This window comes from Eschrichtius robustus, chromosome 9 (assembly GCF_028021215.1).
Source record: "Eschrichtius robustus isolate mEscRob2 chromosome 9, mEscRob2.pri, whole genome shotgun sequence".
NCBI lineage: Eukaryota > Metazoa > Chordata > Mammalia > Artiodactyla > Eschrichtiidae > Eschrichtius > Eschrichtius robustus.
In genome coordinates, this window is record NC_090832.1 from 25,509,837 (window position 1) to 25,534,741 (window position 24,905).

The following is a 24,905-nucleotide window of genomic DNA, read 5'->3' on the forward strand; positions in this document are numbered from 1 at the left end:
ACTAAGGCTGAGAAGCAGAGAAGGAAGTTATGACTGAAAGACGTAGAAGCTGTTAAGAATTTTAGGCATTCTCGCAGGGAAGAGAGGAAACAAATTTAAATTCAGGGCCCACTAAGGGGAATAGCCCTGGTAATGACACCAGGCTTTTAGTTGAGATCCTTTTCAGTAAGGATGACAAGGAATTAGACTGAAACTAGCTTTGAAATATTCTCTGATTGAATTTAAGTGGGCTATTCCTAGTCTAACCAAATGCCAGAAGCAAAAGCAAGTTCTCTCTGGAGGAAGATAATATCATCCGGCGACTCAAGTTATTGCATCGATTTTTTATATTCAATATTTGGTACTCAACCAAAAATATCAGACACACAAAAAGACAAGAATTGTTTGTTTCTTCTTTTGTTTTTTAATAAATAGAGACCCTCAGAAGGTCCAAAAGTTGTAATTATCAGACATGAACTTTAAAAAAGCCCTGCAATTACTATGCCTAAGAAATTAAATTACTGGGTGGAAAATTTTGGCAAAGTAAGCAAATTGACACTCTAGAACTAAAAAATATAATAACAAATTTAGAACTCAATGGACCAGTTTAAGAGCAAATTAGAATCCAGCTAAAGAGATAATTAGGAAACTGAAAGCTAGGCCAGAAGAAAAATCCAGACTGAAACACTGAAGGCCAAAATGATGGAAAAGGCACATTAGAGAATATGAAACTTATGGGACATGGTGAATCAATCTAATGTATTGAAACCCAGAAGAAAAAGAGAGAAAGTGGAGCAAAAGCAATATATGAAGAAATAGCATCTGAGAACTTTGCAAAACTGATAAAAGACATTAAAACCCCCAATTAAAAAATCAATGCAAAATACAAAACAGGATAAATACACACACACACACACACACACACACCCCTCCAGGTACATCGTAATAAAACTGCAGAAAACAAAAGACAGAGAAAAAGATCTTAAAAGCAGCTAGAGAAAACAGAAATATTACCTTTAAAGGACCAACAATAAAACCCCCTACTTCTCCAAAAAAATCATGAAAGCCAGAGAACAATGGAACATTTTCAAAGTTCTATAAGAAATTAACTGCCAACCTAGAGTTCAAATTCCCAGTGGAAATATCCTTCAAATTTGAAGGTGAAATAAAGACATTTTCAGACAAAAACTAAGAGACTCTGTCAGCAGCAAGCTGCACTAAAAGAAATATTAAAGAGAATTCAGAAGAAAATTGATCCCAAAAGGAAAATCAGAGATGCAGGAAGGTATAAAGAACAACAGAAACAGTGGTTACTTCCATGGTGGTGCAGTGGTTAAGAATCTGCCTGCCAATGCAGGGAACACAGGTTTGATCCCTGGTCTGGGAAGATCCCACATGCCACGGAGCACTGAAGCCCATGCACCACAACTACTGAGCCTGCGCCCTAGAGCCTGTGAGCCACAACTGAGCCCGCACGCCACAACTACTGAAGCCTGCGTGCCTAAAGCCTGTGCTCCACAACAAGAGAAGCCACCACAATGAGAAGCCCGTGCACCACAACAAAGAGCAGCCCCTGCTCGCTGCAACTAGAGAGAAAGCCCACGTGCAGCAATGAAGACCCAATGCAGCCAAAAAATAAATAAGTAAATAAATAATAAAATTACTTTAAAAAAATAAAGTATATATTCTGACCACAATGCAACTTAGAAAAAAAAATTTTTTTTTGAAGTGGTTACTCATAAACAAATATTAACTATATAAAACAATAGTAGTAAAGCCTTGTGAGGTTAATATATATGTATTTTTAATGTGTGTGTATTTTATATATGTCTGTATGAGTAAAACTAAAATATTTGAAAACAAAAGCATACAAACTGAGCAGGGAAACAAACGGAGTTTAAGAGTTCTATGCTCCTTGCATTACCTCAGAGGTGGTAAAATAACCCTGGATAAGTGGTGTAATCTCTATGGTAGCCATAAGAGAACTGCTAAAGAATTTACAATTAATCTAAAAAATATTTAAGCTAATCCTAAAAGAGACAAGGAGAAAAACAAAGTATAAAATAATAAATAAAAATAGTAAAATGTTGGACTTAAGCCCAAATATATCAGTATTTACATAAATGTGAACAGACTAAATTACCCCAGCTAAAAGTCAAAGATTGTCACATGTTAAAAGAAAACCACCACCACCATATTCTGTTTATAAGACATGTTCCTTAAATATAAGGACACAGAAAGGTTGAAAGGAAAAAGAGAGGAAACAATATACCATAGGAACACTAAGCTTGGATTCATAAATGCTCTGAATCCAGGGCTCACAGTTACCTTTTGCATGTGGCCCCTCCATGGAGAGCCAAGTATTCTCCAAGATCAGAATCTCAACATAAGCCCATTCTGGAAAGTTCGTATAAGTTAAAGGAGTAAATTATTGACTTGTATTTAAAGTATGTCTACCTTTACATTTCATTAAGTCTTTTAAAAGAAAAAGAGGAGACAAACAGGCCAAATGCAGAAATAATGGCAGAGGATGTAGATCTAGATTTATATTCTTCAACAGATGTTAGCCAAAGAGGGAGCAGTTAAAGTTGTGGTTGTATAGCAATTTTTGAGGTGGGTTATCATGAATAAAACAATATCATGTAAAAACCAAAGTTTAATTTTTCACAAAAAAATGGACTTCTTAACCCAGATAATTAGTTTCTAAATAACTAAATTGAGTATTTAAAGATTATTAAAATTACATGACTTATTAGAAGAGTGTATACCCCCTGACTTATAAAATAAATTACTGTATTTAATTCAGCCCCAATTTTTTCTCTTAAGGGTAAGTTAATTATGGTTCAGATACCCTCAGTTATTATCTTCAGGAAAGGGGGCTACCCCAATCACCTCATTACAGATAACAGTTGCATTTGGGCCCTATTAGTAGGAAATGACAAGTGGTAAACCTGTTCAGTTAAAAATTTCCAGGGCCAGCTGACTTGTGCAGCTGCACCCAAATCTTTTGGATTCAGAAAGGAAAAGATATATAGAGAAATGAAGCGTGGTAGAGAAATCCACTTTGACCACTTGTATCCTTTCTGAAAACCAGTCTTGGACAACCCTAAAAAGAAAAATGCAGAAATTTAGTTCAGATCACTAATATCTAAAATTGATTAAAATCCAGTATAAATATTGGTCACTGTTCTTTCTCTAGTGTTCTACCTATTAAAAAATTAAGTCCTAAATAACATAAGGCTAGATTTTTAAGTATCCACTTTCAATGATCCATTCTAAAGAAGAAGATGAATTACAAAAATATCTAAAATCCACAGGGGAAAAAAGTCTGAAATAAACATAGTTGTTTAAGATATAAATCTGGGTTTTTTCCTTTACCCAAATTCAATAAATCAGCAAGTCCTGTCGGCTCTATACATATATATCCCCCAAATATGTCCCCCATCCCAGCCACTTCTCTCCACCTCCCAGCCTTCACTCTAGACACGGCGCCTCCACCTCTCTCCTGGGCGGTTGCAGCTGCCTCCTGATTGCCTCCCTGCTTCCACTCCAGTCTTTCTAGAACCCATTCTCCACACAGCAGCCCAAGTGGTTTTTAAAAATGTAAATTAGATAATGTCACTCACGCAAGTAAAACCCTACAGTGACTTCCCAATGCAATTAGAATAAAAACCTATAGCTCCATCACACTTAGTAGTGAAATAGTAAATGCCTTCCTCCTAACAAAGCAAGATTGACTACACTCACTACTTTAACATGGAATAGAGGTTCTAGCCAGTTCAATAAGGAAAGAAAAAAATAATGTAAGGTATATGTATTGGAAAGGGAGCAGTAAACCGTCTCAATTCATGTACCATGCACGTGGAATCTATAAAGCAACTATTCAAATTGTTGAACTTAATAAAAAATTGTTGCTAATTTTCTTTTTTTTTTTCAGATGTTTATAGAATCTATAGCAACATCCCCTTTTTCATTCCTGATATTACTAATTCACATTTTCTCTCTTTTATCCTTGGTTACTCTTCCTAGGAGTTCATTGATTTTACTACTACTTGTAACAAACCAGCGTTTGTTTTCATAGATTTTCTCTATTGTTTGTTCATTTTCTATTTTATTGATTTCCACTCTTATCTTCATCATTTCTTTCTTTCTACGTACTTTGGGTGTAATTTGCTATAGTTTTCCCCTAGTTTTTTTTTTTTTAATTTAATTATTTTTGACTGTGTTGGGTCTTTGTTACTGCACGCAGGCTTTCTCTAGTTGCGGTGAGCGGGGGCTACTCTTCGTTGCGCTTCGCGGGCTTGTGGTGGCTTCTGTTGCGGAGCACGGGCCCTAGAGCCCGCGGGCTTCAGTAGTTGCAGTGTGTGGGCTCAGTAGTTGCAGTGCACGGGCTTAGTTGCTCCACAGCACGTGGGATCTTCTCAGACCAGGGATCGAACCTGTGTCCCCTGCACTGGCAAGCGGATTCTTAACCACTATGCCACCAGGGAAGTCCCTCCCCTAGTTTCTTAAGGGGGAAGTTGAGATCATTAATTTTAAATGCTTTTTCTCATTAACATAAGCATTTACATTATATTATTTTCCCTCTAAGCTGTACTGCAGACCACATGCTTAGCCATGTTGTATATTCATTGTCATTCAACTTGAAATATTTTCTAATTTCCCTTATGATTTCTTCTTTGACCATAGGTTATTTATAAGTGCTGTTAATTTCTAAATGTTTGGGGATTTTCTAGATGTTTTATTTTTATTAATCCCAAAATTTATTGCATTGTTGTTAAAGAATATACTTAATAAGAGTTCAACCATTTTGAAATGTATTGAGTCTTAGTTTGTGGACCAGGAAATGATGCATGAAGGTATAAATGTTACTTTGCTCATAAAAAGAACATATATTTGGAAATTGTTGTGTCTAGTTTCTATAAATGTTAGTTCAAGGTGGATAAGAAGATTGCTCAGTTCTTCTATATTCATACTGATTTTTTTCTTTAGTTCTATTCTGTCAGTTTTTGTTTCATGTAATGTGAAACTCTGTTATTTGGTACATAAACATTTATAATTATTATGACTTCTTGATGAATTGTTACTTTTCTCATTATAAAATGTCTATCTCTATCTATCTCTCTGGTAATATTCCTTGTTTTGAAGTCCATTTTGTCTGATATTAATATTGCCATCCTACTTTTATATGCTTACTATTTGCATGGTGTATCTTTTCCTATCCTTATACTTTACAAATCAGTGCCTTTATATTTAAAGTGTATCCCTCGTAGTCAGTATACAATGAGGTTTTTTTAGCTCATTTGACAACCATTGCCTTTATTTGAGGGTTTAGTCTGCTTATATTTAATATAATTATTGTTATAGTTGAACCCAAGTCTCAGTTTTGTTATTTGTTGTTTGGTTGTCCCATCTGTCTTATGAGCCTTTATTCCTCCTCTCCTGCCTTGGTCTGAGTTAATACATATTTTTGTATTCCATTTTAATTCCTTTATTAGCTTTTTAGGATATCTTTGCATTAGTTTTATAAGTTGTTGCTAGGAAGTATGATATGCATCTTTAATTTTTTGTAGTCTACTTAGAGGTAATATTCATATAAAATTAAAGACCAGTGCAACAATATAATTTTCACCATCCTTTGTGATTTTGTTGTTATCTCTACTGCATCTACTTATGTTATAAACCCCACAATACATTGCTTTTGCTTTAAATAGTCGTATGTCTCTAAAATAACTTCAAAATTTTATGTCTTCTCACACATTTGTCATTTCCTGTGCTCTTCATTCCTGTTTATAAATCCATGTTTCCATCTGGTATCAATTTCCTTAGCCTGAAGAGCTTCCTTTAGCATTTCTTTACTGCAGGTCTTCTGACAACAAATCTTGTCAGTTTCTTTTTATTTGAAAATGTCTTTATCTCACATTAATATTTGTAATACTATTATAACCCCATTAATTAATTCAAATAATTATCATCCTGTAGCCAATCTGGTTTCTGTTACATCGTATTTTTCTTCTTCCTCCCTCATGCCCATATTATTGTAAAGCAAATCCAAGACATAATATAATTTCTTTTTTTTAAATTATACTTTTTTAAAAATTATTTATTTATTTATTTATTTTTGGCTGCATTGGGTCTTCGTTGCTGTGCGTGGGCTTTCTCTAGTTGCGGCGTGCAGGGGCTACTCTTCGTTGCGGTGCGCGGGCTTCTCAATGCGGTGGATTCTCTTGTTGCGGAGCACGGGCTCTAGGCGCGCGGGCTTCAGTAGTTGTGGCGCACGGGCTTAGTTGCTCCGCGGCATGTGGGATCTTCCAAGACCAGGGATGGAACCTAAGTCCCCTGCACTGGCAGGTGGATTCTTAACCGCTGCACCACCAGGGAAGTCCCAAGACATCATATAATTTCATCCATAAATATTTCCGTTTGTATCGCTAAATAATAAGTTGTTTTTTGGTTTTTGGGTTTTTTTTTTTTTTTGGCTGCACCTCGCGGCTTATGGGATCTTAGTTCCCCGACCAGGGGTAGAACCCAGGCCCTTGGCAGCTGGAGCGTGTAGCCCTAACCACTGCACCACCAGGGAATTCCCTATCGCTAAATAATAACAATAAAAAAATTTTTAACATATACTGCATATAATACTATCATCATACCTTAACATTCAACAATTTCTTAATATGACATTCATAAAGAAAACTTTTTAAATATGACATCCATCAAGAAAGACTTGTAAGTGAGGCTCCAGAAGAAGTAAACTTCTTACAAGCATGGCACCTAAGCACAGATAGATCTTGAATGAATACAAAATCCAAGCCCCTACTCAAGTGGTCATCTTGGAAGCTATATAGATCTTAGGCCAAAGAAACATTTCATGGCCCATGAAGGATGAACTGCTGGCCCTGCAGCTAACAACTACACACACAAAAAGGACACTTAATACCTGATTGTCCTCTGTATGTATTAGCAATAAACATCTGCTACAGCCCCAAGCCACCAGATAGCAATCCAGGTATGAGGAAATCGAGCTCTTCCCTGAAACTCCTGATTTCCTCCAAACTCAGCAGAATTACAGATATTTGTGGCCAGTCTCACAGCTGATTGGAAACTTTGGTATAAAAACCTACCAGAACTCATTTACCTAAGGCCACTGGGAATACAAGACTTTTTCTCACTGCTAAGTGGCTACTGCTGCCCAATTACTGGGTCCTAATGGACTCAGATTAACTCACTGAAAGAAAAGTGCTAACTCTGGCTTCCCTGGTGGCGCAGTGGTTGAGAATCTGCCTGCCAGTGCAGGGGACACGGGTTCGAGCCCTGGCCTGGGAAGATCCCACATGCCGCGGAGCAACTAGGCCCGTGAGCCACAACTACTGAGCCTGCGCGTCTGGAGCCTGTGCTCCGCAACAAGAGAGGCCGCGATAGTGAGAGGCCCGCGCACCGCGATGAAGAGTGGCCCCCGCTTGCCGCAACTAGAGAAAGCCCTCGCACAGAAACGAAGACCCAACACAGCCAAAAATAAATAAATAAATAAATAAATAAAAGTGCTAACTCTGAACAGACTTCATCCTGCAGTGGATCTTCTCTGACCTAAATTCCCATAGAGTGGGTCAAGCCTCAGAAAGTTTCAATGTGAAATGAAAATGACACCTCCAATTAGGTACAAAAAAGACCTTAGTTACCCTCACCAACAGATTGTTGAATATCCATTAGACCCAGAGACAGTCTTGACCATGAATTAACAAACTGTTGGCTTAACTGGAGCCTCACTTACAAGTCTTGGGAAAGGAAATGTTCTACCTTGCAACACCACACCAATTCATACATGTAGAAGGAATTAAGAAATGAAAAGATCACCACTTGGTAGCTATTACAGTATTAAGTGCTTCAGGTAAGAATCATCAATGTATGCTAAAACTGGTAAGTAAAAGTTTGACGAGGAAAAAAATACTTGCATAGATTCAAATACTTTTTAATTAATTTAAAACTAATCACTCAAATACTTTTTAGTTACTTATTAATTAATAAATACAAAATACTTAATAATTAACCATCTTAACCAAGTGGTAAAGTTAAGATCATAAACAGTAGGACAAATTGACATGCTATTCCCCCAATATGATCTACTGAGAAGAACATAGCATTAAGTCTGTGTTATTCCTGCCAAGAATGTATGACCTCAATGTAATCTTGAGGAAATATCAGCCAACCACAAACTGAAGGTCATTCAACAAAGTAGCAGATCTATGCTCTTCAAAAGTGTCAAGTAAGAAAAGATGAGGAAAAACTGAGCAATTGCTCCACATCGAAGGTGGATGTAGAGACATGAAAACTAAATACAACAGATGACCTTACATTGGATTTTGGACTGAGAAGGAAAGGACGATTATAAAGGACATTGTTGGAACAATCAGGAATATTGAATGGAGTCTGTGCATTGGACAGTAGTGCTGAATCAATGCTGATTTCCCAATATTGCAGGATGTACTGTGATTTTTCAGCAGAGTGTGCTTGTTTTTTAGGAATCATACTGAAATGCTTAGGGTTAGTGGGGCATTATGCTTACAACTCACTCTCAAATGTTTGAAATAATAAGGTAAAAATGGTAAAATGTTAACAATTGAGGAATCCAGATGAAAAGTTTAGAGGAATTGTTTACACTATTTTTGCAACTTTTCTGTAAGTTAAACATTATTGTAAAAAGTGGGGTTTTTTGTTGTTTTTTTTTTTAATTTATTTTATTTATTTATGGCTGTGTTGGGTCTTCATTTCTGTGCGAGGGTTTTCTCTAGTTGTGGCAAGCGGGGGCCACTCTTCATCGCGGTGCGCAGGCCTCTCACTATCGCGGCCTCTCTTCTTGCGGAGCACAGGCTCCAGACGCGCAGGCTCAGTAATTGTGGCTCACGGGCCCAGTTGCTCCGCGGCATGTGGGATCTTCCCAGCCCAGGGCTCGAACCCGTGTCCCCTGCATTGGCAGGCAGATTCTCAACCACTGTGCCACCAGGGAAGCCCCTCTTGTTTGTTTTTAAGAAGCAGCTACCTGCTTCAGTCCCAAGGTTTAAGGATTGCCTGTTATTTTTGTGTGTTTCTACTCCCCTGACTTTAAGTCACTGCTTTTTCTTGGTCCTTGTCCATGCAGCTTTGTCATAACTGGAGACAAAACAGAGTGGCTTACAATGAACCTGTTGGCAGGGCAGTCTGGAGAGAGGGTGGGAGTCGGGGTGTAAGCAGGAGGGCAAAGAAGGGAGTTGTGTGTGTGCTGGCAGCACAGGGTACTCACAGGCAGCGGTGTCCCTGAGGGGTCTTCTCAGTATTGATAGAGATTAATGTTCAAACTGAATGAGACTTGTGACCACACCAAGGACAGTTAATCCCAGTGGATTTGTGACCTTAACTCCTCACTGTCTGAGGTAGGCTTCATGGTCATTCCACTGGCCCTTGAGAGACAATTTGCTCTCGTTTGAAACTCTAAGACAGATCAATAAAATAAGATGCAAAACAGAAACGTTTTCAGCCTCCTTTTCAGAGACGGGTCTCAGTATCTTCAGAGTATTTGTCCCCATCCTCACAGCATCTACCGTTCCATCCCAGCCAAGCACAAGAGAATTGACCCTGAATTGCTTTTTAAAGCAAACCTTAATCATGCATGTTTTATATTTGTTCCTAGTCTGCGCTGCTGCAAGGACACATTCGAGTATAATGAATTTTAAGCAAGAAGGAAAGAAAATGCTTCAGTCACATTAAAAAAAAAAAAATCAGTACATGAGGAGCAGAGAACTAGGGTGGTTTGCGGTAATGACATTGTGGCTCATTGCATTTTAGTTAATGTTGCAAAGTAAGAATTCCGTGAAGAGAAATACCAGCATGTGAGGAGACAATGAAGAAAATGTGCTTTGCTCGTTTGTTGTGACAAAGATAGCTTCACTGGAATAATTCATGATAGCGCCTCGCAGCGTGCTGCTACACACACAATGTGTGCTTTGCAAAACGAATAAGCTTAGCTATATGGGACTTGAATCTGAGTCTCTGCTCTGAAGTTTCTGATAAGAAGGAGAAGGACGCTGCCCGAATTGTGATGAAATGGCTGAGGAGCAGGTCGGGGAGGCAGCCTGGAGAGGGCCGAGTGGGCAGAGGTCCCTGCACTCTAGTGGCCCAGGCGGCACCTCCTTGTCTTGTCTGGTGGCTTGACACACACTCCATGGCGTGGTAAGGGTCTGTGTTGGGTGGATTTTCACATGGAAGCCAGTGTCACACAGCATAACGACCAGGTCTGGGGTGCACAGAAAATGCAGAACCGTGCGCTGAGCTCTCCAGTGAGTGAGAGAGCAAAGCTGGGTGTGGGTACAGCAATAAGGAGGGTGACTGAAGGGTTTTTTTTTTTTTTAAGATTTAAAAATAATTTGTAGGAGCTTCCCTGGTGGCGCAGTGGTTAAGAATCCGCCTACCAATGCAGGGGACACGGGTTCGAGCCCTGGTCTGGGAAGATCCCACATGCCACGGAGCAACTAAGCCCGTGAGCCACAACTACTGAGCCTGCGCTCTAGAGCCTGCAAGCCACAACTACTGAAGCCTGTGCACCTAGAGCTGGTGATCCGCAACAAGAGAAGCCACTGCAATAAGAGGCATGTGCACCACAACGGAGAGTAGCCCCCACTCACCACAACTAGAGAAAGCCCACGTGCAGCAACAAAGACCCAGTGCAGCCAAAAATAAATAAATTAGATTAATTTTAAAAATAAGAATAATAATAATTTGTATATTCTGATTCGTAAATAGCTAAACGGGTACATAAAAGCATAAGAAATTAGGTTACACTTAGTTGGTACAATTATGGGTGATTGGTAGTTTCCTCTTTTTGCTTATTTAAACTTTCCAATGTGTCTCCAAAGGCCTGATTTTACTACTGAATAGACAAAAAATGCCCAAGGCTTTCATGCAAGTCATCCCTTCCAGGTGGAACACTCATCCTCCAAGTCTTGGCTTGTCTATTTCCTACGCATCCTTCAGAATCCAGCCTCAATGTCAAATCCTCAGGGAAGGCTTCCCTGAGCCCCTGGACTAGGTGAGGTCCTAGTTACTTTTCCTTTGTCACTTAGCATCACCGTAGCTGTTTCTTTGATATCTGTTGGGTTGGCCATGCCTGCCCTTGGGTGGTGGAAAATAAAGGATAATGCATGCACATGGATGTGACATCACTATATGAGTGCAGGATGACTTCCCTTGTGTGACTCTTATTATTATATGACTTATGGCCAGTGAAGCAGTATGGTCCTGAGGAAGGAGTAAGAAACTTTCTCTGGAACCAGCATGGTAGATCCAAGTCACGTGGCTAGTAAAAAGCTATTTTTGCAACAAAGTAGGTAACAATATAAGGTGATGTTAGTGGGTTTTTGGGGTGGTATTTCTGGGGTACTGCCAGAATCCTCTCACCTTCCCAACAGGCTGACCGTTCCTGCTCCCCAAACACTTCCCCGTGGGAGGCTACTCTCGCCCACTGAGCCCTGCCTACTTCACGCCATCTCATATTCTTTGCCGAAACCTGTATCCTTTACACTTGGTGTGCACTAAAGTGTAACCTAAGCACTATTTTTGTGTTTCCTTTCTTGCTGACCCTCAAATTTAGTCCTTTTTTGGACTCATTCACCATTTAAAGTCTTTCTCTTCCACTGAACTGGAAGCCCCATAAACAAAAGGTATGGCAGCCGTTTTGTTTGCTGCTCTGTCCCCAGCATCTGGTATGGTGCTTGTAACTTAGCAGGGGGTAAATAGATATGTGTAAATTAGACTAAAGAATGAAAAAAAAAAGTTGAAAAACAGGAAGAGAAAATCACTGCTTGTATTAATTTCCTGTTCATTATAACAAATTACCACCAACTTAGTGGCTTAAAGCAGTACAAATGTAGTCTCTCAGAGTTTTGGAGATCACAAGTCTGAAATCAGTTTCACTGGGCTACAGTCAGGGTGTTGGCAGGGCTGGTTTTCTTCTGCAAGCTCTAAGGGGAGAACTTGTTTCCTTGTCGTTTTCAGGGCCTAGTAGCTGTCTCTATTCCTCGGCTCAGGTCCCCTTTATCTTCAAAGCCAGCAGCACAGGATCTTCAAGTCTCTCCGTCTCTCCCATCATCACATCATCTTCTCTTCTGACTCTGATGTCTCTTGCATCCCTTATAAGGGCCATTGTGATTATGTTGAGCTCCAGTGATGCAGGATAATCTCCCCAACACAAATTCTTAATCACATCTGCAAACTCCCTTTGCTGTACAAGATAACACTCATAGGTTCCAGGGATTAGGGCCTGGACATATTTGGAGACAATTATCCAGTCTACCACTGTGCTCTAACTTCTGAGACATGCAAAACACCCCCAATTATTTCCGGTGGTGCTATGTTGTACTGTCAGATATCCAGTGAGGTGCATGAACATCTCTCTTGTTCCATTTTAGGCCAAGTTTTAGTCTACTAAAATATGAACTTCAGAGGGTAGGAGTATTTTACACTCTGTTTAGTGTTGAATCCCATGCACCGAGAACTATGCTTGATATACAGTAGACCCTCGGTAAATATTTTTTGAATGCTGCATGAATAGACTTTAGCTTTTGTCATCCATCATTTACTTCCTCTTCTTTAGATAAAATAACCTCAGTTCCTATTTGGTTGTCCATGTGGTTCTACAGGAGCTGACTTCATCCCTGACTCCAAAAAGCACATGGTCAAAGCTAATTAAATTCATGTGGGTCAATCCCGTGGCCACAGCCACTGGCAGGAGCGGGCATGGACCCAAACTAGTCCAGAGGGAAACCAAACAAAGAATTCTTTTCTTCTGGACACAAATGAGGAACCATAATAATGAAGCCATGACTGCTGAAGGCAGAGCAGAGGGGCAGAAAGAAACAAGTTGTTTAATTGCTGAATCTCTGGATCGAGCTTCAACTGCAGCCAGACCTACCTATGGGTTTTCCAATTACATGAGAGTCAAATATTTCTTTTATTATTTGTGTCAAGTTTAAGGTTACTTACAATGAAACATTCTAAAACCACTAAGAAGTATTGCAAGTGAAACATGAAAAATCTACAGAAACAGAACAAATCATTTTGTTTTGCCAATAGAGAATAGGAGGGACGGGACCTCATACCATCTGTGTTCCAGCCTCCAAGAAGGAGTAGATGAAAAGGTGGAAGAAGCCTTGGGCCTTTAGGTCACCCAGGCCTTGTGTCTTACCCTTGGCTGGGTACCAAATCACCATGGGAACTTAGTAAAAACAGCTTCCTCAACTCCATCCCAGGTGTTTTGAGCCAAAATGTCTATGGGTGAGGCTCATAGTTCATGTTTTTAACAAACTCCAAGTGACTCTAACGGGTTCACCCTCCTCAACATTGGTGAACTTGACTGCCCGCTGGTAGAAGAGGCAGCCTAGCAGATCCTGATTCTGATGCCAAAGTACAAAGTGTTGAATACATGTATGGTGTCCTTAGGAGAATGTATAATCCTATTTGAAGCCCTGAATTAATTAAATACTTAGACTCTGCATGAGGGTCTAATGCGCTGTCTCCTATGTGTAAAGGACATCAGTTTGACTGCTAAACGCTTTTTGTTTTTCCAAACCTGGCTGGTTCTCAGCTGGATTCTGGAGAGTTGGTATAACAAGAGAAGTGACAACTAGATAAATGGACTATTATGGACCATTTTTAAACCTATTTATCTTCCTTTCACTTTCCTTAAATAAGGGAAATCAGGGTAGCTCCAGGGTTAGTGAATTCAAGAACTCAGTGTCATTAATGGCCAAGGATTTTCTATATTTTCACTTTGCCTGCTCAGTAGTTTGCTTTGGTCCTCCAACTTGTTCCCTGAGGTGGTTCCCAAATGACTGACTGTTGTGAGCAGAGATCTGCACACAACAGAGATCACAGGCTATAGGGCAGTAGAGGGCATGTCCTTTCCTCTAGTTCCTTTTTTAGGTCCCTTTGAGAGTGAAGAAAACTCTCCCAGAAACTCTAGCAGCCACTCTCTTGTGTTTCCTTGGGCAGAATTAATATCTACATGCCCTTTCCTAAACCAGACACATCAAAGAGGATGGAATGACCGTGATTCTGTCCAACCCTGACTCACTCTTTGGGGGTCAGTGTGACCCACCACCCCTGAAGCACATGATACCTGAGGGAGAAAAGGGGCTTTGTCAGGAAGATGGAGAGGAATTGGGGAATGGCGTGGGTGGGTGGGTGTGTGATGGACAGTGTCTAGCCCGCTAAGCAGGAATTGATGCAAGAAGAGGAAGGATCTCCAGCCGTCCAAGCTTCTTTCTGATCTACCCAACCCTTAAAGACGCCTGCCCTTTCCCTTCCCTTCAGAGCACTTACTTATCTCAGTCCTTGCTCCCTTACACTTGAGATACTACATGGGGATATTTCATAAATGGATAAAAGTGGTTTTACTATCTGGTGGTACAACTCTTACTAATTTTTTTCTTTATATTTAAATTTTTCGTAGCTGTTGTAGTCCATCTTCTTTTCCAGATTAGCTTTAGAATCCGTTTCTCAAAGTCCATAAGAAAATGCCATTTTGGGATTTGTACCAAGATTGAATTGAATTGAAAGATTAATGTGGAGAGAATTGGCATCTTGAAACATAGCATATCTATCTATTTACCCAGGGTTTTTTTTTCTACTACCCTTTAATACAAATTTCTAATTTCCTTCATAAGGGTCTTGCGCTTATCTTTTTAGTTTTATGCAACACACATAAGGAAGCAGAGCTGAGAGAAGGGAGAGAGTGAGCGAGCCCTGGTAGCATGGAATCTAAGGACCTAGCGCAGCCTAAAGCAGGCAAATCTTAAGTCAATAAATTCCCTTTTCTTCTTAGGCTGGTTTGAATTCCATTTCTGTTATTTGCACTTGAAAGCATTCTGACCATGACATCAAAAGAATACATAGAGAGGGTAGGAGGAAAGATGATAGGCGGTCACCAGACACTTACTATGTATGTAATAAGAGTATCCTCCTTCTACTTCTAAGACTTGCTAGCCATTTAGGTCTCACAGGGAGCCACGTCTACTCTCATTCTGCCTCAACCCTCCTGAAAATTTCCTAAAGAGATTTAAAAATACAGAATGGAGACAAATGGTCTCTTAAAACCTTGTCTCCATTTTCCAATGAATGATCTGTGGATTTGACCCTTCGCAGCGGGTAAATGATACTTGGTAGATCTGGAAGCTAATATCATGTCCTTTATAAATGGCTGGTAGTATCATCAGGGCTCCTACATTTGGGAGGTTGTGTAATGAACAAGTTTAGGAGGTGCCATTCACACAGGTGATAGAGTGAAATAGCATCCCCTGGAGGTGTGCGATATGGCACCCTTGGGTATTATTACTATGCATAATTCCTTTTGGAATTGCTTTACAGAGGTCTTGAATTAATTAAATAACGAAAAGTCTTCAAAGAAGCAAAGTATTAGTAATATCCTATATTCTAAAACTTGTAATATCTTGAAAAAATCCTTCCTCTGAGAGAACTACCAAAGGAAAGCTTTGTTCTGATTATCTTTTTGTTATCATTGTAATTAGGAGTGTTTTACACATCTTCATTCATTCAAACAAGAATTTATTGAGTGGCTACTATGAACCTGGTATTGTTTTAAGTGCTAGGGACAGAAAGAGTTACCAGAAAAAGTCCCTACCCACATGGAGCTACCTTCTAGTGGAATAGGCAGATGGTAAATGAACAAGCAAGTACTACGGTGTATAACATAATGGCAAGTGGAGATACCACGCTGTAAAGAGAAGTGAAACATTACAAAGGGAGAGTAGCAACACTTATAAAACAGGAAGTGAGGACTTCAAGGGCAGGGGCTTTGCCTAATGTAAGCCGGTGACCGTCCTACCACCCACTCTCCCTCTGTCCCCACCTCCACCCAGTAAAACAGCTTCGGGGTTTGGCTTCTTTTCAAACTCCAGGATTTCCTTTCTTAGCTTCATCCACCCCTAAAAGCCACCCAACAACAAATGCTAATATTTTATGTGGTTGCCCACAACCATCTGATCTATGTGAAAGGACAGAAATATGTCCAGAATACGGGGCTGAGGGGAGGGAAGAGTCAGGATGACCCACGTTTCCAGACCTGTCTTGGATATTTAGAAAACAATGGGTCTCTGAATACTCCCCTCTCCCCTCCACCACCTCCACACAGAAATGTCCGTCTTTCAAATGGACGTCAGTAACTCAGCGTGATGTAGCGGTTCTATATTTAAGGTTAATCTGGAAGTGTGTTGTCTCCGAAAAATTTATATACCAGATTTCCTCACAGATTACAATCGAGATAAACATCCTCAACTGAGCCCTCCCAGGGGCTGCCTGGGAAGACGGGGTGGGTGTACTGAGGCGAGAGTGCGGGGCGGCGGTGTTCCCTCTTAACTATACGTGGGTTGGTACGTTTTCCTGCCCTCCAACCCCCTTTCCAGGTGACTCTGATGGAGACAAGCAACAAGAACTAATCCTTGTTCGGTGGTGATCTCCCTCTCCCTACACACACACACACACACACACACACACACACACACACACACACACAATCCATCCATGTCTTAGGACTGCAGTTACATGAATCATGAATGTTGCCCCACCCACCAGGAAAAGCTACAAGTTTGAACAGCTCCAGCCCCGTAATGAAAGGCCTTTGTAGGAGGCATTACCTCTTGCTGAACAGAAGCAATTTGAAACCGGTCCCACCAGTGTGACTAGGAGACTGATTCAGTCTTCTCATAGGTTTCTCCAAGTGTGACAGACACAAACAGCCCAGTTTCCTTTAAGGAGTCACAGGAAAGGTCAGCCTCCTCAAGTGGCAGGGGGACAACACCACTGGAAACCATCAGACGTGTGGACAGATAAGCATAATGTACAGGGGAAATGCCACGATAGAGGTTTGTAAAAATGATGGGGGTGAAAGATGAGCAGGAAAGGCTTCCCAGCGGAGGTGACATTTAAGTTGAAGTGAGAGGGAGAACTTGCCAGGGGGAAGGTTTAAGAAGATGAACCTTTGAGAAATGTCTTAAATATCATAAAACTCCATTTAAGAAAATTTCCAAAGTCTTAACAATATGGAATATTTATTAGGATAGAAAAGAAAAATCTTAGATATTTGAATATATCTCATAGAGATTAAGAAGAGACTTTTAAAGAAAACTGTGACAACATATTTCTGACTGGTACTACAATATCCTGTTTAAGCTTTATAACTGCCTGAATTAAAACAAAGTTATTCAGAAATTATAAAACAAAGCATCTAAAACAATGGCTTCTCTGTCTGAAAAGCAAGGTATTGAACAAATGTAGCTGAGCTTACATGCAAAGATTTCAGGCATTTGAATAATGCTAAATTCTCTCATTTATTCACAAGCTTATTCATAGTTATGGGGGAACAGGGGCTAGAGGAGTAAATATAATTCAGAAAAAACACTTAATAATTAAAAGTTGATTGCAGTGCTACCATTTGATCCAGCAATTCCATTTCTACTTATATACCTAAAAGAAGTAAAGCATCCATATAGAAAGACTTATACACAGTTGTTCATAGCAGCATTACTTACAGTAGCCAAAATGTGGAAACCACCCAAATGTCTATCAACTGATGAGTGGATAAATAAAATATGGCATATCCACACTATGGAATATTACTTGGCAATAAAAAGGAAAGTCTTGATATATGCTATAAAACAGGTGAACTAAAGGCCACATATTGTATGATTCCATTTATATGAAAAGTCTGGAATAGGCAAATTTATAGAGAAATAAAATAGGTTAGTGGTTGTGCAGGGCTCGAATTGAGGGGGATTGGAATGGGGAGTGATTGCTAATAGATAGGGGGTTTCTTTTGTGGGTGATGAAAATGTTCTAAACTTAGATTGTAGTGATGGTTGCACAACTCTGTGAATGTACTAAAACCAGGGGTCCCCAACCCCTGGGCCATCAACCGGTCCAGTCTGCGGCCTGTTAGGAAGCGGGCCGCACAGCAGGAAGTGAGCAGCGGGCAAGCGAGAGAAGCTTCACCTGCCGCTCCCCATCGCTCGCATTACCACCTGAGCCATCCCCCACCCCCACCCCCCTGTGGAAAAACTGTCTTCCAAGAAACCGGTCCCTGGTGCCAAAAAGCTTGGGGACCACTGCTGAAACCATTGAACTGTGTCCTTTAAATGGATGAATTTTGTGTATGTGAATTACATCTCAATAAAGATGCTTTAAAATTTTATTGCATTAACTTTAGGCTAAAAATGAAAATAAGTTGGGCTTTTAGATTTGGTTAAAATCAAGCACAGCTCAAACTGGATTAGACCATCTGCACATGGTGTCTTCAACTGTCAGTAAGAGGGAAGAAATGGCTGACCAAAAGAGATGGCAGGAAGTCATGTAAGAAAGACCTCATCCAGACTGTGGGGAATGACCTGATTGATGTTCAACAACAAAAACCACCACTACAAATTAAAGATCCTGGTTTCAGGATGCCAAACCCAGAGACCAGAAATTGACATACAACTTCCCCCGAAATTAGTAGCCCAGAGCATGTAATAACAGCTTCATGGGACTACAAAATACATATAACTCTGCAGAAACACAGCTGCTGTCAAACAAAGCAGAGTAATTTCACTTAACAGGTTAGTTCCATATCCTTCTCCCACAGAAAGAAGAATTCAGGTGCCAGACAGTGAATGAAGTTTCCAGTGAAAAAACGTCAGGCCTAATGTTAATGAGCCTCAAAATATACCACAAGATCACTAATGACCTCCAGTGGTTACAACTAAAATTGCTCGGTTTGTGATACATGAGACTAGAACAGGATGGCCCACAAAGCAATTATGGATATAGGGTTTGGTCTATTATTTTCTTATCTTGAAAGCTGCAAAATTGGAGTCAAAGGAAGCCTACCCAATGACTACCATAAAAATCTCCCTTCCTCCTGATTTTTAAGCATTGACTGAAGAGCCTCTTTGTCTGTGGCCTGTCTTTGCAGCCTCTTTCGACAAGCCTGGAAGATGGCTGTCTCCCTCCAGTGACTTGGTGACTCCATCAGGAATAATCCACAAGGAGCCCCACGGATGCAGAGAAAGCTGACCGTGGAGAAGGTGCGTTTGTAGGTAGGAGAGATGAAATGACTGATCAAAAGAGATGGGCAGGGGGAAGTGTAAGAAAGACTGAGAGAAGCAGGTATTGTAAACTAAAATTACCCAATTTCGTCTTGCACAACTCTGACACTTTTTGGTAAATAAAAAATATCTAAGAAGTTTGAGGGTTAGCCTGTCCCCCAAGTCCCACCACCAGGTTGTAGTGAAAGCAGCACCAAATGATGCCCTACCTGGAGTTTCACTGAACAAACTTTAGTAAATAAGCCCAAACCACTTCATACAGCCTCCTCTGTAGGCCTGACAAAATCCCAGCTCTCTGCCCTTTGGGTGAAAGATTCATTCAACTGAGAAAGAACAATGTTCCATAAACAGGATTCTATTACTATCCTTTTTGTTGACCTCAGGCTACCAGAAAACCCCCAGTCAGACAAGGCCATTTTTTGGAGATGAAACAATCCTTAATAAGCACCAACTGGCCTGGCTGGATTCTTCAACCAGGTCCAGGCATGCCGGAGGGCTCTCTAGAATAGTTTGGTCAGTCCACATAGCTGAATACCTTTAATTTCACCAAAGACAGGCCATTTCTAGCATTCAACCAGCATGTTAACAAGTCACTAGTTGCTCTGATAATAACTAATATCTAATATTTGCTATGCTAATTAGCAAAGTATCTGGTAATAACTAAAACACTGTGACCTTTCCAATACAGTGCTAGCTAATCACCCCTAGAGTACCAACTCTTGATTAGAACACTAGCTGCCCCTGGGTGTAATTTCAACTAACACTTTCACATGTCACACCAGTCATGCTGGAGTATTTTAAAATAAATTACAGATATAATAGGATGCAAGGGAAAGAATAAGAAGAACCAGGACTTAACGGCAATCAGTGACCACTGCCATATAAGTCTTGTCCATATTCCTAAATGTTGCTGCCACTGTCATTTCTCAGATATTTTTTGGATCCATTCATTCATGTAACAAATATTTTGGAGTACCTACTTCAAATATCTTATCTGAGAGTTCCAAGGAGAATTTAATATACTAAGACAATGTTAAAAATTCATTGGCTGGGGCTTCCCTGGTGGCGCAGTAGTTGAGAATCTGCCTGCCAATGCAGGGGACACGGGTTCGAGCCCTGGTCTGGGAAGATCCCACATGCCGCGGAGCAACTAGGCCCGTGAGCCACAACTACTGAGCCTGCGCGTCTGGAGCCTGTGCTCCGCAACAAGAGAGGCCGCGATAGTGAGAGGCCCGCGCACCGCGATGAAGAGTGGCCCCCGCTCGCCGCAACTAGAGAAAGCCCTCGCACAGAAACGAAGACCCAACACAGCCAAAAATAAATAAATAAATAAATTAATTAATTAAAAAAAAATTCATTGGCTGAAGTTACAACTTTTTGCAAAAACTAAACATCCTGCTATGGTATGAAGGTGTTCAACTCCCCAAGGCTCCATTTTACCCACAAAGAAGCAGCAGCACTAGATTCTAGATTGTTTATAAGCCTTAAAATATCAGTTGCTTTTTTTCTGTGGAAAAAAAGAAACTCTTAAAAGTTATGTGAACATTTTATGATATTTTATTTTCTTTAAGATAATTACATCATTAGGCTACATTTACCTTAATTGTGATTTAGTGCATCATAAAAAAATCGTGAATAAGAATTCTTGATGTTGCTTGTTAGTCCAGAGGTCAAACCAATGACTTATAAGAGCAACTCTTTCCTGAAAGAGCTATAAGGGAGAGAAAATGACATTTTCCTTTACAGTTTGATATGTTCTTAGTTGCTAAGCAACCCGTAGGCAACCTAACAACCTCACAGCTAATATTTGCATTGCACGTTACAGTTCACGAAGCACTTTCACGTATGTAGTAAGGGTCTCTCCCTTCAGCTTAAACTCCTTTTATCTGGGGATGCAGGCAAGCCCAGGCTTGTTGGGTGGGCTGGTGGGAAAGGCTGGCAGGGATGTACTTGCAGAAGGGCTCAAGGAGGGCCCAGAGAGGTAATGTATCCTCACTATTGTTTCCACCTAAGCTAATGTGGTCTGGGGAAACAGATCCCAAACATTTCATCTTGAAAACACATACTGGCCACTTGCTTAATTGTGAAAACAGGGCCATGTGAAGTAGGTGTGATTTTACTAACCCATAGTCCTACCTCTTCATAGCACCCACCAAAAGGAAAGTTAGTAAATTTTGCTGAAGGGCCATTGTTAGGAGTGTCTCCATGAAAGACATACACCAGGACCAGCGTCCCCCCAAACCAGGACGTCAGTCCAGCTTGGCTCAGAGGGCATATATAAACCCACTGTCTTTATTACTAGTCAGGCTTTGGTCCCAGCCCATCTGGTCTCCTTCCCTTGTGAGTGCGCCTGGACCGCGCAGGAGCTCTGAGGACCCAGGCAGCCCCCTTTTCCCTGAAGGTCTGGCAGAGCTGCCTGGGCCATTCCAGTGACTACTTCCTGCATTATCTTTCAAAGAAGGGGCATCCCCAGGCCCCAGGGAACCACGCAGTTGGCACAAGAGGGAAGAGAGAATTAAAGACACACCTATCAACACTCTCCACACCAAAATACCACCAAAGCACCTTCTCTTGTCTCCTACCCCTTATAGCAACCAGGGTGTGTCCTGGAGGTTTCTGTTTCCTCTCTGGAGGTGCTGACAGGGCAAAAGTGGGAGCAGCTCTTGCACCTCCCATAAGATTGGAGTTGTGGACTGGGGTGAGGAGAGACCGTCTTTGGGGTAGGGTTATTTTTGTTGAAAGTGACTCAAAAACTAAGTTCTTTACAAGTATTTATTTTATTTTAAATATGGCAACATGAGACCCAATATATCACAGTAAAATTCACCTTAGAAATCTTGTCTTTTTCTAGAGTATGTGACTCACCTGTCGATTTAATGACTTGTTGCTAAAAGGTGTCCAGGCACTGAATCTTGTGTGGAAGCTCTCCATTTCCAAGCTTTCCCTGGGAGAATTCCCAGCTGACATCTCAGCAAATTATTTTCGTCCGGTCCTAGAAACTGTAGGTTCATCTCATAAACTGTAGGTTTAATTAAGATCACCTAGAACATCCAGTATATTAATGTTGTCCATATAGGAATAATAGAATTACAGCAATTCATTTACATATATTTGTTTATATAGATACAATTAGAGCAATTCATATATATATATCCATACAAATATATACAGAGTTCATGAACTCTAAATCATTGCAATTATTCTCTCCTCAACTACTTGCACCCAAATGTGAATCCAAACCAGAGCTGTTTTTTACTTTGCTGCCAAAATGACTCAGAAATTGGAATGATTCTTTATCAGCCATAAATACTGACTTTTTCTTTCTCTGGAAAGCAAGAATCTGAAGGGCTCAAAGAGGGCGCCCCCCAGCCCCCCACCCAGTGCCTAGCTTTTGAGGACACAAGTCAAAGAGGATATAGAAGAAAAAGTTAGGCTAATATATTAATGATCTATTGCTGCATAGCAAATTACCTTAAAATTTAACAGCTCAAAACAACAAACTCTTATTATTATCTGAAAGTTCCTGAGGGTCAGGAATCCAGGCGCAATCTAGTAGGGCACAGTATTTTTAGTCTACTAGGGCTGCCATTACCAAAAACCACAGACTGGGCAGCCTGAACAACAGAAATTTGTTTTCTCACAGTTCAGGAGGCCGAAAGTCCAAGATCACCATGTTGTTTCTGGTGAGGCCTCTCTTCCTGTCTTGCAGGCAGTAGCCTTCCTGCTGTGTTCTCACAAGGCCTTCATTCTGAGCACACATGGGGTGGGGTGCGGGAGGCGCTCTGGTATCTCTTCTTCTTCTTCTTATAAGGATACCAGTCCTATTGGATTAAGGCCCCCAACCTTATAACCTCATTTAACTTTTATTACCTCTTTATAGGCTCCATCTCCAAATGTAGTCACATCGGGGGTTGGGGCTTCAACATATGGATCTGGGGGAGGAGGGACACAATTCAGTCCATACCAGGTACCTCTGCTTCAAAATCTCCCATAGGCTGCAATCAGTGTGTTGGCCAGGACTCCAGCCTCATCTGAAGGATCTGAAGCTCATTCATGTGGCTGTGACCAGGATTCAGTTGCTCATGGACTTTTGGGTGGAGGAATCCTTTGCTTTCCTTGCCACATGGTCTTCTCCATAGGCCAGTTCACATGGCAGCTGGCTTCCATCAGAGGAAGCAAATGAAAAAGCAAGAGAGGGCACACAAGAGGGAAGCCACAGTCTCTTGGTAACCTAACCTCAGAATTGGTATCCCATCACTTTTGCTCTGTTCTATTAGGTAAAAGCAAGTCGCTACGTCTGGCCCACACTCAAGGGGAGAGGATTATACAAGAGCGCAGATAGTAATACAATCTACCACAGTTCACCCTTTGGATCAGTTCCCTTCCTTTCCCACATGCAGAACACACTCATCCACGTCTTAAAGCAGACAACCCCAAAGTTCCATCTCATCAATATTTTGAGCTTAGATCCCAGGAGATAGAAATGATTCATAACAGCCTCTACGGACCCAGATATACCTACTCTTGACCTAGAGAACTCTGAACTAAAAAGATAAGCTATCTGGTACTAGCCCCTACACACAATATATATAATGGTAGAACAGGAAAAGGATAACTACAATAAATATTCCCATTTGTAAAGGAGAAGAACGATATATAAAAGAGTCAATCCATAGCAATTCTGAGATCCTGCTGTAGAAGGCTGGAACCCAGTTATCATTTTTAGTCTCAAACAATCACATTCTCTTTTATACCGTGTAGGTAACTCCTTTGACAACACGGCTTTCTCAATATCTATCTCAAGTTATTTGATTCCAGGCAGTGCTATGTGCCACAATTGTTTAGAGACTTGTCTCTCTCTCTCTCTCTCAATTTAATTGCAAGTAGTTTGAGCCTATCACACTTTCCTTAGGAAGAGCTAAACCCTAGGTCTCCCCTCTTTGAGATATTTTCCCAGCGTGAAAGTATTTGCTGGGTACCACCTTATTCCATTCAGAGATCCTAACAATGGTGTGACAACCATACTCTTCTTGACTTGGTCTTTGCCACTAGGCACAGTTTTAAGCAGACTTTTTTGCTCAAAGGACTTCTCTGTTGCTTCTTAACTAGCTGAACATGTGAATCAGTTGCACCTTCCAAGCTTGCAGAACCCTGAGTTTTTTGGTTGTCTCTGAATTCCTTTTCATTCTTGCTTGCAAACCAGCCAAATATTTTCTGAGCTCCTTTAATTCTTGTAGTAACTTGGCAAATACAGCCAGTAGAAATGAACACATTCTAATAACAGTCATTTTCTACCTCTCTGTATAAAGTACAAGCTCATTAGGTACGTAATATGCCTTTTAAGCTATTCTAGACTATACTTTTATACATTTTTTTGGGTAACATGGATTGCTGACTGTCCAAGTCTCCAATAACAATTTCATGCTGCCAGACTGGATGTTAATGTCACATAATTTGGAATGTATTGATGTTGGTATGGCAGCACCCTACTCCTGGAACCAATATTTGTGTCTACCAAACATTTAAGAAATAACAAACTTATTCCAGAGGATAGAAAAAGTGGGAATTATTTCCAGGTCCTTCTATGAAGTCAGCATAACCTTAACACCAAAACCCAACAAGAATCTTATAAGAGAGGAATATTATAGGTTTATTACCATAAACATAGGTCCAAAAATCCTAGTCAAAATATTAGAACACCAAACCCAGCAATGTATTAAAAATGTTAATATATCACCAGCAAGTTGGAATGTAAATTTGATTTGATATTACAAAATCAATGCAATTCTCATCATTAGTAAAACA

General features: G+C 40.5%; 1 protein-coding gene across 1 annotated transcript in view; it reads right to left on the reverse strand.

The window, feature by feature from the left end:
* Nucleotides 1-22,032, reverse strand: part of ECT2L (epithelial cell transforming 2 like) — a 60,557-nt gene extending 38,525 nt beyond the window's left edge. The window contains 4 exon segments of the mRNA XM_068550820.1: nucleotides 2,931-3,033; nucleotides 3,035-3,085; nucleotides 20,699-20,811; nucleotides 21,966-22,032. Of these exon segments, the coding sequence (XP_068406921.1) occupies nucleotides 2,931-3,033; nucleotides 3,035-3,085; nucleotides 20,699-20,811; nucleotides 21,966-22,031 (333 nt within the window). The 5' untranslated portion in view covers nucleotide 22,032.
* Nucleotides 22,033-24,905: the final 2,873 nt, after the last annotated feature.